At 36.1% G+C, this 16153-nt stretch overlaps 1 protein-coding gene across 1 annotated transcript; it reads left to right on the forward strand.

Moving 5' to 3' along the window:
* Positions 1-3120: 3120 nt before the first annotated feature.
* LOC137711381 (putative RING-H2 finger protein ATL21B) lies at positions 3121-6893 on the forward strand. Its single transcript, XM_068450617.2, has 2 exons — positions 3121-4002; positions 6235-6893. Exons 1-2 carry the CDS (start codon positions 3225-3227, stop codon positions 6699-6701), a joined length of 1245 nt encoding a protein of 414 aa, XP_068306718.2. The 5' UTR covers positions 3121-3224; the 3' UTR covers positions 6702-6893.
* The last annotated feature ends 9260 nt before the right edge of the window (positions 6894-16153 follow it).

The raw sequence follows: 16153 nt of genomic DNA on the forward strand, positions 1-16153 counted from the left end.
TGAGAAGAAGGAGAGCAAATATACACAGATAGACATACAGCTGGTAGAGGAAGAAAGAAGAGAGGAAGAAGAGAGGAGATAATAGAAAGAGTTATCTTTGTAATCTTATTATTCTAGATCATAATGAAAACATCAATGCTGCCCTGAGGATGTACTCCAGTCACACTGACTATAGAGGAACCTCGTAAATTTTGTGTCTTGTTTATTTATTCCACTGCACACACCGTCAGTTTTACAACATATATATATATATATATATATATATCTCAGTGTTATTAGTAGTCATGTAAGCGACTTCAGTATCTTATCCAACCAAACAATTAATATCAATTAACAAAAAATATTTGTGTTTTTGTCAATGGTATGAATATTTTCTGTTTTATTATGCGGACTTTCAATTGCCACAATTTTTTTTTCTTCTCATTTTTTATTATTGAGGTCCATTTCTGCGTACTTCAAAAGGATTAATTAAGCCAGGCATTGGCCAAATCAGAATTGGATAACGCTGCATGCATATATAGGAATTACTATACTTGCAAGCATAAATTTAATTAGAGGAGTTCGTGCAAATTCTTAAAATCCAAGTGTATTCAATCCTACCAAAGCATTCCTTAATGTCATCTAACAACGCCATGCATGCACAATTATGACCTCCACTCTTCTCGGCGGCCAACTCCATGTCCTACTGATCATGGAACATACATTGCTAGAATGCCTCCATGCTACCGAAGCCTGGAGACCTCGGTCCCTGACCTTGTCAATTTCGTTGGTGCGCCCTGCCGCCAACATGGATGCCCATAGCCTGGATTTCACAGCCAAACTCCACGCCATGACATTTCACTCAGAAAATTTTTAGCTTAGAAAATTTAGGTTTTAGTCTAGAAACATTTTTTCTTCTCTAACCCGAGAGTATTAAAGAATGAATTTAGGATAATTTTATCTTAAAATAACTTAAAAAAAGAAAAAAGATTATGTAGACTATCCTAATTTAATTTTATGGACATTTTAACCTAAAAATATTTAGATTCCGATAAATATTGAAGAATCTCTAACTGACACTATGAAACTCGTAGAACACTATAAATGAATATGAAACACATAAAATAAATTTTTTTAATTATCTTAACCGTTGGATTTTAAATTTGAACCGTTAGATCTTTATTTTTACCATTGAATTTGATCTTATTAGATCTTAGCTGTTGGATTAAATGAATTTATAAATATAAAATTGAAAAAAATACACATATATGGTGGGCCAGCTCCACTAACCCAGGGTGAATCTTGGGCTAAATTTGCCTCAGAAATGAGTTTTGGGTTAAAACTCATATTTTCCCCAAGGGTTGGAGCAAGTTGGAGTAAGTTTATAACTTAAATTTTGAGTTTCACTCCAAGGGTTGGGGTAGGTCTTAGGGGTGTGAAAGTGGCCTTGTACGTGGCTAATGCCCTTAGAGAAAAAAAACATCAAAATATTTTAGAATCAAAACAAAAAGGTAAGACTTTTGAAAATTAAACATAACTTGATCAATCACTCACGGGTGCCAGTTCGGGGTTGCTGTGCTTTTTTCAACACCGTTTCTGCTGTGTTGTGATAATAAACAGTTGTGATAAAATGGAAGTGTTTAGTAAGCTATAGTGCTAAAGTGCTTTTAGTAAGAAAAAGATAGGGATATGATTGTCAATATGAAAGTTTCATCAATAGGTATTGTTCACCTGCCTACAATGAAAAAAAACGCTTTTTAAGAAGCATGTGTAGAGCTTCTTCTTGCTTTCTACTATTTTGGACCAATGATTGTGAAAATAAGACCTTTTTTTTTAATTTATCAAACACAATTAAGTCCCCAACTTTTTTAACGATGTGCTTTTCAAAAGTTTAAGCAACCCCAAACTAGCCGTAAATTGCCATTTATTTTTGTTTTTTTTTTCTCTTACTAATATTAATCATTGTCGTTAATTATTTGTTGAGTTATTAATAGTATTCAGTAATAAAGTTAATAGTAACCAATTGTGTGCCCCATTAAGGAAATAAGTTGACTCTATCCATATATGTGCAGTTTCAATCCCATGGGATTTTTTATTTCGAGCAATGGGTATTTTTGACCAAAACATTTGGGATGTGACATTATTATATTACTCAATATTATGTATTAGTTTCTCCAAAACCATCCAAAATACTCTTAAAGTAGATTTGATCTTGTCAAATAAGGTTTATTGTTGTTAATCAATTTTTTGGAAGATCCAGGATTCCAGAAGGTCACGATTCCAGTTTTCTTTCATAATCAAGAAGATTAAGAAGAAGTATTAGGTGTTGGTAAAGTGTAAAGATTAGACTTTCCTCTCACTCCATGTCATTTTGAAAGACATTCAATGCCTTCATACCCAATTTCCTGAGTTTGTCTTTTATATCAGATAGTCAAACGCTTACTTCTTCCAAGCCATCCCAATATGTATACAGTGTGAGCAATGAAGTCAATGACATATTGTCCCACGGCACCCACATGCACGTCCCGACGTCCAACTGCTTCCAACATCATGCTAAAATGTCAAAGGATTTAAATTTTCTTGTCATATCCTTAGATATTTGGACTAGTCCACTTATTACACTAATTATGATCAAAATATTATGAGTATGCATTTTACCTGAACAACCTCGAATATATTTAACAATAAATCTTATCTGAGACGCTTATTAGTAAAATAGTTTATTTGAAAGATGAAATGAATAGGTCTAAATATTAGGGGTCTTGCTTTACCTAAAAAAAATCAATCATGACATTGAACTTACCTGCCACATAAATAAATTCTGTGCATTTTTGAAATAAATAAAAACTTGGTCTCTCTCTAAATTATAATCTTATAATTTGATTATGTGTGTATAGATAGAAGTGACATAATTTATATTAATAATATATTAATAAATGTGTTGATTATGTTAATTCTTAACCTATTATATTAATATATGAAAGTGATTTTCATACATATATTTTTGCCTCATTCATTCTTGTTAATTCTTAACCTATTATTTTTTTTTCAATTAATTCGATTTGACATTTGATATAAACATTACGTTTGTACAAATATCATCACATTTACCTATGTCTTCGTGTCAGTACTTTACCCTTATTTCTAAGACCCACACATTTATATAGCATTAGGCTAGCTATGAACCACTCTGTGCCTACCTAGCTAAAGCTTTCACCAAACAACTTCCAGCAGTACCAGATCAAATGGCTACCGTACAACTCTTCTCATTATTCTTACTTTTCTTGATCTTCTTCGTCCATCCAACAAGGGTTTCTTCCATCTGCCCTACATCGAACTGCCCCGACGGACCGCCGGTCCGATTCCCTTTCCGGCTTCGAAACCTCCAACCCTCACGATGTGGGTACAATCCAGGGTTTGACCTCTCATGCAGCAACCAAACCCTGATCACACTCAGGCTCCCGGCCGCTACCGACAACTTCATAGTCCAACTCATCGACTACGAGTTTCAAACGCTTTACATCAACGACCCCAACCGCTGCCTCCCCAGACGGTTCCTAGACAACGTCTTCAAGCTCCAAGGCACGCCGTTTCACATCGAAAGTTTCAAGAACCTCACCTTCCTCAACTGCTCCTCTCAGGCACGAGAAAGCCAAGCGACGTCGTTACCCGTCATGGCCGCGAGTATTTCATGTCTCAGCACTGAAAATCACACGGTCTTTGCTGTTCCGTCGAGGGCGTATGAAGAATGGCTTCAGTCAACGTCATCTTCGTCAACTTCGCCGTCACCGTCACCATCACCGTCACCGTCAGAGGCTTTGTGTCCGGTGATTTCGAGTGTTTCGGTTCCGAGTACAGCTGCTAATGAGATGCTGGATATGTTTGGGGATGTTAGGAGAGGTGTTGGGTTGACTTGGTCAACGCCTGATTGTCGTGATTGTGAAGCCCGTGGTGGAGATTGTGGGTTTAACGGAGATACTGATCGGGTTGTGTGCTCGAATATTCCTGTGGCTAAGAGGGAAGGTAGGTCAACTTTCCAATGACTCCACTACATGTACTATTTTATAGGTTACTTGCATATAATTAAGCTGCTACCCCTACTCTTGATTTTCATGGCTTATACTAATAAATCTTTCATCTTTAAACACATCTTCAAAATTATTGATTTTCATGGCTTATATTAATAACACATCTTTAAACACATCTTATGGTTATAATCTACAAGTTTGGGTGACCATACATACACAACTTAAGTACGATATATATGTTCTTTTGAGTTATAAATTTTTGATTTAGATAGTTGATCAAGTTTAGTTTTGTCGAACAATATAATTGAGATTGGCAGTAAGAAATTTTTTTTTAAAGATAAATTAGGTTCTCATCCTTCTTTTACTATTTCATTGATTAAAATTCTATTTTTTTTTTAATTTTTGATCAAGGTCTTGGGTATTAATAACATCATTAATTATTTGAATAATAAAATATTTTTTCTATTTCTAAATATATTCATTTAATGTTAAAAATGTTACAATTAGTATATTTATATTTATGACTAAAGTTTTTATCATACATTTTTAGTTTTAGTTTGTACCAATTTTTAATTTGTAATTCTTTTTTAATTTGTACCAATTTTCTTTTTATTTTTAATTTGTACCCATATATGAATTTCTTTTTGTGTCCACATTTTTTAAAGTTTATTTGTATTTGTATCCATATATTTTTTATATTTGTACTTTTTATTTTTGCTAAATGCACCTATGCTAATTATATGTACCTAGTCATATAAAACTTTTATTTTGTTATATGTAAAATATACCATTTTTTTTTATATAAAATCAATTCAATTTTTTTAATCCATTTTTAAACTTATAAGGGTACATTCTTTTTTCTTTGATTTTAAAATGTATCCATGTCAATCGAAGAAATTTACTAATGTTATTAAGCTTAATATCTTTTTTTGTTTTTTTGTGATTTTGAAGAATATACCCATGTTTTGATACAATAAATTTTTTGGTTAATTTTGATGAATGTACCCATGTTTATATATATATAAACACACAATATTATATTTATATTTTAATATTTTTAATCCCACAAATTATGGTTTTTTATTTAAAATCTCATTTATATAAACAACTAAAATTTTTAATTTTTAATTTAAAAAATATAGTAACGTACATAGAAATAAATTATCACATTGATTTCAGGGACATCGATAAAAAAAATTAAAAACCAACAAGGTTTCAATAAAAGAATATTCATAGTTAAGGACCGTATCCAAAGTCTCTTTTTTTTTAATTTATTTTTATAAACTTAGCAATACGAAAGGAATTAAAATAAGAAAGTTACACCTTGTTAGAGACATAAACTTTACATGTCAAAATAAAGAAAACTTAAAAAACGAAAGATACATGAAACTAATTAATTTGTGGTATGATGTTAAAGTGAGCCAAGGCTAATTAAACTTAGTTGATTTATTGTAATTAGAGTTTCCTACAATCTTGTAATTATTTTTAACTTTCTAGACTAGTTCGATCGGTGCTATATATGGAGCAAAATGTGCGGCCATTTGAACTCCATCCACCTTGATGTGAGATTACTCTACGTTTTCTGTGTTTAGGAATTTGTTGACTATTGTGACTTAGAATTCTAACGTTCCCTGAGTTGAATGAACCTCGATCAAGGGAGAACGTATGACACAGTGTCTAGTCAAGTAAATATATTTTGAACAAGTCAATGCTTGGGGAGGGGGCTTATTTCTTGTCCTTCGGTCATTAGCAAATCCACCGCGTGGCATTAATTAATGGCCTGTAGCATGGCGGCTTTAATTAAAGTGCCTACTTTGAATTTTGGATTATTATTCGGAACTTGACTGAAGGTTCCATGCTTACCAACTTACAGATTCAAAATCTTTAACGTCATGATCATGTCCTCTCAAAGAAATTGTGTGTGTTGACTTGAATGCATTATCATTTTTTTACACTGTATAGACAAGTGAGTCACATTATATGGTATAAGTGATTTATTAAAAAAAAAAAAAAAAGCTTTTAAAGAATGCCTGTACTTTGCAAAATATTCAAATTTATGTAATTTTCTTAACTTAATTATGTTCACATATATATGTCAAACTCCAAAGAAACAGATCTGCCATCTAGTTACTAATGAAAGTTATAGATTAATATTGAGGTCCATTCCATTGAAAACGAAGTGAATATGAACTAACCAATTGCAATTCCATTGATCTTTCACCTTCAGCTCTTCCAAGAAGTGCAAAATATGGCATGATCGTAGGTGTGGGAATACCCGGACTCTTATGCATCATTGGACTCGCAAGTTATGTCTTCGGCAGGATAAAGGCTTGCGGTCGTCGCCACCAACCAACTGTGGACCTCTCTACCTTAGCGTCTTGGCAACCTGCCTTCGTCACAGTAGGGCTTGATGGCCCAACCATTCAATCGTACCCTAAGACTTTTCTCGGGGAGAGCAAGAGATTGCCCAAGCCCAACGACAACACGTGCTCAATATGTCTAAGTGAGTACGAGGCCAAGGAAGCGTTGAGGACTATACCAGAGTGTAACCATTACTTCCATGCTGGTTGCATAGACGAGTGGCTTAAAATGAATGCAACATGCCCCGTTTGTCGAAATTCACCAGAGGGCTCATCTCTTGCTACCCCTTCTTCCTCAGTGTCTTCATCAACATTTTCTTTAGCATCACCATAGAATTTGATGATCTATATTTTTTTTTTTCTTGTTAAATTTTTTCATAATTTAGGTATCGTTGTGATTTGAGTTGTATATATTATGTTTGGCGTTGTGACAGAGGTGGTGATTTGTTTTATACTAATACTCTAAATACTATATGTGTGCTTTTAATTAGTTGATGAATTAAACGAGGGTGGTTTATTTGGTTTATTGTCATGACAATCCTAATGCATTGACAATCCTAATGCATTGACAATCCTAATGCAATGACAATCCTATATGCATTACAATCAATATGTACCCAATATTAATCTGGTTTTCACCGCCTAGCTCATATGGCTACCTTAGAAATCTTCACCATCTTATTCTTCTTGTTCCTCCTCCCTCATACAGCTACCACCTGTGGTATACCAAAATGTACAGCCGGCAGCCAACCAATTCGATTCCCGTTTCCGCTAAGCAACTTTCAACTCTCAAATTGTGGGTATCCAGAGTTTGATCTCTCATGCAACAACCAAACGAGAACCATTCTAACTCTCCCATTATCCGGGGAGTTCATCGTTGAGAGCATCAACTACAGGCACCAAATCATATCCATCAACGACCCCAACAACTGTTTCCCTAGGGCGGTTTCTCGACCATGACATCAGTCTTAGAGATTCACCCTTCTTTTATCTGCATGGCCTCGAAAACTACACGTTCCTCAACTGCTCGTCTCAAGATGAAGCAGCATGGACTTACGCACCCATTTCTTGCCTCGGCAGTGAAATCTACAAGATCGTTGCAGTACCGACAAGTTTGTTATTGCCACCGGGTAACCAATCATCTAGGGGCAGGTGTTTTGTGATCTTAACAGCATCGGTTCCAAGTTTATTTGATCCATTGGAAAATGTTCAGTTGCAATGGGACAAGACTGATTATCTTTCTTGCGAAGCAGTTGGTCTTTATTGTGGATTGAAGAGTGGTTCGCAAACAAAGTGCTTTGGTTCTTCAAATTCTTGTATGTTAATTTTCTTAACACAATGAAGAATCAGCAATTAACTCATAGATGTTGAGATGAAGAAGATGAACAGTTTTAGACAAATTTGATTTCTCTCTAATCTCTCTCTACAAATCTGTATTTCTCCTCTTTACAAAACTAACTAGATATATCTCAAAACTCTACTTTTAACTCTCTCTAAGACAATGACTTAGAGAGTAAGCTATCAATCACATGTGCACAGCACATGACACATACAATCCTATCTAATACCATGTGCACAGCACATGCCAATTACATTTGTATCCAATACCCCCCCCCCTCAATCTTAAGAGGGATAACCCAACTTAAGATTGAAACAATGCCTCAGAAAATCAGGTCCGTGCAAGCCTTTGGTGAGAACATCTGCAATTTGATCCTTGGTACACAGATACTGAATGGAGAGATCCCCTGCTTGGACCCTTTCCCGAACAAAATGATAGTCAGTTTCTAAATGTTTGATCCGAGAGTGTTGGACAGGATTCAAACTGAGAGCAATGGCAGACTGATTGTCACAGTAAAGAACGGGAGGAGAGGACAGACACACATGTAAATCTTTAAGAAGTAACCGAATCCAAGAAATATCTGCAGTTGTATGAGCTAAAGCACGATATTTAGCCTCTGTGGAACTCCGAGAAACAGAAGACTGCTTCTTTGATTGCCAAGAGATCGGATTGTCCCCCAGAAACACCACATAACCAGTGATAGAACGCCGAGTATTCAAATCAGCTGCCCAATCAGAATCGCTATAGGCATTCACTGATAAAGATCCACCAGAAACATATGTCAAACCATTATAAACTGTACCCTGCAAATAGCGCAGAATCCTCTTAACCATGGCAAGATGCACATCAGTTGGAGTACTCATGTATTGACACACAGTGTTAACTGCAAAAGCAATATCTGGACGAGTAAAGGTAAGATACTGCAAACCCCCTACCAAACTGCGATACAAGGTAGGATCAGACAACAAGGAACCATCAGTGGTTAGAATCTGATTATGAGGTTTACAAGGGGTGGAACAACATTTACAATCATCCATACCAGCCTTATGAATAAGGTCTTTAGCATATTTCCCTTGGTTGATAAACATATCACCATTGGACTTGTAAGTAATCTGAAGACCAAGAAAATAAGATAACCTCCCCATATCCTTCAAATCAAATACCATACTAAGATTAGTAATCACAGATTGCACCAGCTCAGAATTGGATCCTGTGATGATAATATCATCAACATATAAAAGTAAAATAACAACCTGATCACCTTTGGTCTTCACAAATAAGCTGGAATCTGAAAGAGAAGCTTGAAAACCAATTGCGAGGAGATAACCAGTGAACTTGTCATTCCAAGCTCGAGGAGCTTGTTTGAGGCCATACAATGATTTCACCAGCTTACAGACATGTGTAGGGAGCTTAGGATCAACAAATCCCTGAGGTTGTTTCATATAAACCTCATCTTGTAATTCCCCATGTAAAAAAGCATTTTTAACATCTAACTGTCGAAGCTCCCACTTGGAGGTGACAGCTAATGCTAAAATTAATCTCACAGTTGTATGGCGAACTACAGGACTAAAGGTCTCCATATAATCAACACCATGTTCTTGATTAAAACCCTGTGCTACCAACTGGGCCTTAAATCTAGAAATAGACCCATCACTATTTCGCTTAAGTTTGTACACCCACTTACTGCCTATAACATGCTTTTCCCCAGAATTAGGAACTAGAATCCAAGTACCCTGAGATTGAAGAGCATCAAATTCCTCTTGCATTGCCAACTGCCATTGAGGAATTTGAGAAGCTTGTTTAAAACTGGAGGGCTCAGACACATTCGTAATGTCAGCAAGGAAGGTAAAACCCCCTGAAAAATGAGCAGCATCTGCAAGATTTAAGGAATGAACTTGAGGAAAAAAAGTAGTAAGAGCAGAGTAATCCTTGCGAGTGATAGTGCCTGTTCGCAGCCTGGTTTGAATTCCCTGTGAAGACATGGAACTGGGAACTGAGCTTGGTTGAGGGACAGGCAACAAGGAATTGGGACCGGAAAGAGTACCAGCAGTTCTGAATTCTGAAGCAGGACTAGCAGATGAAGGTGTGCTTGTACTTGGAGAAGCTGTAGACAAGTGTTGATTAGCTAAAGAACTGGAAGAGACACTAGGAGAAGTGTCAATATTAGCAGATATTTGAGAACTGTCTTGTGAAGCTGGGAAATACATCACCACGGGTCTAACAAGAATAGAAGAGGAGGATGAACCAGAGTTCTGCAAACTGAGCATCTCCTCATAAGGAAAGGAGCTTTCATCATGCAACATATGGCGAGAAATAAGAATCTTGTCTATGACCATATTATAGCACAGAGAGCCTTTATAACCATTCGAGTACCCCAGAAAAATACATTTGACAGATCTGGATTGCAGTTTGTTGACATTATAAGGGCGAAGATAAGGATATATAGCCGAACCAAACACCTTCAAAGTAGTCAATACAGGTTTCTTGCCATACAATTGTTCAAATGGAGAAACCATTTGCAAAACCTTACAATGCATTCTATTAATCAAGAAAGCAGCATGAGCAACAACATAATACTAGAACCTGTGTGGTAATTTAGCCACTGACAAAAGAGTAATAGCTGTTTCAAGCAAATGACAATGCTTCCTCTCAGCCATACCATTTTGCTGAGGGGTGTATGGACAAGAAATATAATGCAACATGCCATTCTTCTCTAAATAAGCCTTAAAGGAAGTATTCACAAATTCTCCACCACCATCAGATTGAAACACCTTGATCTTTGCATTGAATTAATTTCCAACATATGCACAAAATTTAACAAAAGCACCAAAGACATCTGATTTATTGAGGAGAGGAAAAATCCATACAAACCTAGTAGCTTCATCTAGAAAAGAAACATAGTATCTATAACCACCAATAGACAGAACTGGAGATGGTCCCCAAACATCACTATGTATCTTATAAAATGGAATATCTACCCTATCAAGCCTCTCTGAAAAAGGTAATCTACTCATCTTTCCACAGACACAGTGAGAACAGACTTGAACATGTTCATCTGGACTAGACACTATATCAGAAGCTTTAAGCATCGCAACAAGGATTTCATTGGACGGATGACCCAAACGTTGATGCCACAAAGACTTTTTCACAGTATGTCCCAAAAAGGCAGAAGAAACAACACCTGAATTGAACAATGTAGGAAACACACGTACTGGAATTCTGAACAACTCTTCTTTGCTACTCTTTCCGTGGTATAGAATTGCCCCTGTTGCCTTGTCCTGCACAAAAAACTGAACATCATCGCAAATGAACCAGCTATGATTATCTTTGCACAATTGTTTGACAGACAAAAGATTGACAGTAAGCAGCGGCACATGTAAAACATTTTTAAGGTGTAAAACATGAGACTGAGTAAACAAGGTAGTACTACCAATATGTTTGACTTCCAAACCTGCACCATTACCAACAACTATCTTCTCATTTCCTTCATATGGAGTAGCCTGATTGAGAACATGAACATCAGGACTCATGTGATGAGATGCACCTGTATCAATGATCCATAAGTCACCATTGACAATAGCATTCGAACTCTGTGCATTCATACCAGACAAATCAGCAGGATGAGCTTGAGGTGTATTCAGAGGGAAGGAAGGAAACTGTGATGCAGAGGAACACATAGGTACTTCAACTTGAGGTGAAACCCTTGATAGGCATAGTTAGCAGACAAAGAGGGAGGTGGCTGATGACCTTGATAAGCATAATTTGATCTATGTCTGCAGTTGAGTGCAATATGACCTCTTTTCCCACAAATCTGACATTCTTGAACATTCTGACCATTTCCAGGATCATTCCTATATAGACAAGTAACAACAACATGCCCCTTTCGAGAACAGATTTGACACTCTGGAATCTGCTCATATCTGTTAGAAGTGTTACCAGACCACGATTGCCATGAAGTACCAGATCTTGAATTATTGAAACGAGGTTTGTAACCACCATTATTTCTGGGTCGAAAATTATTAGACGGATAAGATCTCCCTCCATGATTACCATTAAGACCATTAGACTGATAACTAGAATAACCACCATTATTTTGCGAAGAACCAGGGCCATTAGAACCATACCCAGAATTAGATAACCCTTGAGAAAAAGAACCAGAATTATTCGAACACAAAGAACCACTAGTGTCAGAAGTACCAGTTGAAGAATTGGTACTGACATACATAGCAGCCATGCCCTGAACCAAAGACTGGACCCTTGACTCAATAGTCTTCTCAGCACCAATCAACTGTACCTGAAACTCTTTGAAAGAAATGGAAGTATCTCTAGCCAAAATTACCATACGAATCGTATCATAATCAGGAGGTAAACCACTGAGAGCAGCAATGATAAGATCATTATCAGATATCTTTTCCCCTGCAGCTTGCAATTGATCCTTAATTCCTTTCAACCGTAACAAATACTTATCAATTGTATCACCTCCTTTTTGTAGAGTGTAAAGCTCAGCCTTCAAGTGATTGATACTCACACTAGAAACATAAAGATAACGATCTTGCAAAGCTATCCAGGCTTCTCTGGAAGTTTTACAACCAACCACATGTTCTATAGCATCATCACTCAAGGTTGCAATTAAAAGACTCAACAAAGCCATATCTGTTTTAATCCATGCCTTATAGACAGCACTAATCGCAGTTGTAACACCCATCTCAGGAGTAAGAACAAATTTGGGTGGACATACAGATTCACCAGTAAAATGATCAAACAAGTCATACCCACGTAAAACAGACGTAAACTGGAAATTCCACTTTATGAAATTCTCATCAGTAAGCTTGATAGTAAGCATACCCAGCAGATTTTCAATCTTCACTGAATCCGACATGATTACACAACAACAATAGTCCGGAACAATATAGACACTCGTATGTGAAGAAGAAAAACCCAGATACCAAATTGCAAGAAACACCCAACTTCAATCTATATATTCTTCAGAAATGATCAAGAAAGAAAGAAACACAGGTATGACATCGGCCTTCAAAAATCAAGAATCACAAGAATAAACGAATTCATGAACATAAGTGGCATCGGCCTTCAGATTGACAAGAAAACAATGAGCACCATTGGCATCGGCCTTGAGGTAACTCAACAACAAAATCTTTACACAATAGTCGTGTAGGGCATCGGCCTTCAAATTCCCAAAAATAAAAAATTCCAACTTCAGTAAACATGCGAAGAAAAATATCACCTTAGCAGCAATCGGATCGACAGAAAACAAAAGCACCCACGCAAGCGATGTTGGCTCTTGATACCATCTTAACACAATGAAGAATCAGCAATTAACTCACAGATGTTGAGATGAAGAAGATGAACAGTTTTAGACAAATTTGATTTCTCTCTAATCTCTCTCTACAAATCTGTATTTCTCCTCTTTACAAAACTAACTAGATATATCTCAAAACTCTACTTTTAACTCTCTCTAAGACAATGACTTAGAGAGTAAGCTATCAATCACATGTGCACAGCACATGACACATACAATCTTATCTAATACCATGTGCACAGCACATGCCAATTACATTTGTATCCAATAAATTTTATGAACAATATTGTTACATTAATTATTATCATTATGCTTGACGACGATCTAACACTACATGCATTAATTCTTATCCAATATTTTTAATACCAATTGATGTGATACATAACATATTAGTTAACGAAGATACTTCAAATTGAAACAAATAAAATGATGTCACATGATCAGTTGTGGAGCTTTAAAAGTTAAAACATGAGTTGGTGCCCCAAGATTTTTACTTGATGATGAAGATACGGTTACAATTTCAGTCTTTTCAGGTCTCTCAAGAATTGCGAAGTTTAGCATACTGGTAGGCGTGGGAATCCCAAGCTTTTGGTGTCTCATTGGCCTTGTGATTTATTTTTGTGATTTTATGAATGGTACAGTTCACCATCCTGCTACAGAACTATCCTCTGTAAACAGTCGACCACCTCCCATAATCGCAACGGGCCTTGATGGTCTGATCATCGAGTCATATCCTAAGACTCAGCTTGGTGAGAACTTGGAATTGCCGGAGCCGAAGGACAAGACTTGCTCCATATGTTTGGGTGAGTATAAGCCTAAAGCAACACTAAGGACCATCCCAGCATGCAACCATTATTTTTATGCTAGTTGCGTCGACGAGTGGCTTAGATTGAACGCGACGTGCCCTCTTTGTCGAAATGCACCGGACGATATTAAGTTAAGTGCGTCTTAGACATGATTTTTCAAATGCCTGTCTTGTATGTTTAATAAATGTAATCTGCATATTAATTTAGCGACAAATAACAATTTGAGGGAAGAAGAAGAGTTAGATGAGTGTTTTCCATTTATTTATCAAAGGGTAATAGGGTTGAGTTCAGTTCAAAACGGTTTGGTTTAATTTCGGTTCGGTTCATTTTTTTTTCAGTTTGGTTTTTTTCGGTTTCGGTTTTTTCCGGTTTGGTTTTGGTTTTTTTTTTTGTTTTTAATTTTTATTTTTAAATGATGTAAATGGAAGGAACCTACCTATCAACCTCCCAGTTCTCATATATCAGAGAATTGAGAGCCTCAAAATCCTGAATATATTCAAGTAATTCAACTACTTGTGATCAAGCAAATCGAATTCAAATTTTCAAAAGTTAAGCAAATACAGAAACATATATTCTTCAAGGAAATGTACATCGCCAGGATTCAAAATTCAAAAACTTAAAATTTACAAAATCATGAAATAACTCAACAAATTAACTGATCGATGCAGATCCAAAAGAAAAAAAAAGCAACTGGGTTCGTCTAAATGCTATAATCGGACTTCAATATCGCATGCCCAGTGCCCACATTCAAATTCATAGTCAAGTCCACAATAGATCTAGAAAATTCTAAAACATATTTAGAGAAAAATACAAACATTTTCACCTTAAATTACATAAATTTCAAATGGGTAACCATACAATAAAAAACCTATGAACTGACAAATATATAAAACCCACAACCTTTGCTGTAGCGATATCGCCATGATTGTCGCAAGCTCTTTCAATTCCTCTTTTCGTCGAGTCTCGAAAGGGGCGAGGGAAAATCATGGTTTGGAAGAAGGAATCCGCGAGGAGGATAGGAGAAGATTGGAGAGAGAGTGATTGGAGGAAGAAAGAAAGGAGAGGGAGAGACGGAGAGACAGAGAGAGAGAGAGAGAGAGAGAGAGAGAGAAGAAGCAGCGGACGGAACAAAGAGAAATGTTTGAGATCTGAAATGAAATGGGAGTGAGACGGCTAGGGTTTGTAAAGTTAAGAAATTTTATAAAGCATTAAACATAAGAAACCTATAAATAAATGACTGGTACAATTATAACAACACAAAACCTATAGTCAAGTTGGCTTACAGCAACAAATCCCGACCTGTAGGGAAGAGGTTCAAACCTTGACGCCAACATGTTTTTTTTAGTATTTATATATGATTTTTTTTCGGTTCGGTTCAGTTTGTTAGTTTTGGTTCGGTTTTTTTCGGCCTCGGTTCGGTTCGGTTTTCGGTTTTTTTCGATTTTTGATTTTTTGAACCCACCCCTAAAGGGTAATGCTAGGAAAATTAATCATTAATTTCCATGTCATTTGGTTTACAAAATTTAGTCTACAAATTTGGTCTACCAATGAAAAATATAATATTACTTCAAAACATAAAAACACATTTGTCTTTCAAGTATCTCATAAATATAATTATGTAGAAGTGTGAAAAATAATAAAAAGAATATATATAAACACTCATAATAACAAACTTTACAACTTTTGTGAGGGCCCAACTTCGAAATTCGTCACTATAATCACATAAACTATGGATCTAAATTTAACCATTGATTGTAGCCCTCACTAGTTGGGGCAATGACCTTGTAGCAACAAGGTAGGAAATGAGGTTCAGACTGTAATGACCTTATAGCCCTCACCGTTGAGGCATTAGAGCGTTGGTAGTTCCTTTCTATAATTTGGACCGCGAAAGGGTGGAATGCAGTGACGAAGCCACCAGCAGGTTTCCTTAAAAAAAAAAAAAAAAAAAAAAAAAAAAAAAAACTATTCACGAGGGTTTGTAGGGTTTTAAAAATTCAAACGACAATGTACCCATCTCAAAGCGTAAAGGATCCGATCACGAGCGTTTGCATATTTTTCACATATTTTGCACTTGTATATTAATTATTATAACATTTTTTTAATGTGTTGGTATATTTAAATTGCTTTGATATTTTTAATCTTTAATGTGTTTTATAATGTTTTAATCTCACTTTTGTTTTGCTTTTTTTGTTTTTTTTTTGATACATCGATATTTTTACACTAGGTGTCACATTTCGGCCCGGGCCCTCACCGCAACCTGGGCTCGACTCCACTGTAGCACAATATTGTCCGCTTTGGGCCCCGACCATGCCTTCACGATTTTG

This window comes from Pyrus communis, chromosome 6 (genome assembly GCF_041283825.1).
Source record: "Pyrus communis isolate YQ-2024b chromosome 6, ASM4128382v1, whole genome shotgun sequence".
NCBI classification, from domain to species: domain Eukaryota; kingdom Viridiplantae; phylum Streptophyta; class Magnoliopsida; order Rosales; family Rosaceae; genus Pyrus; species Pyrus communis.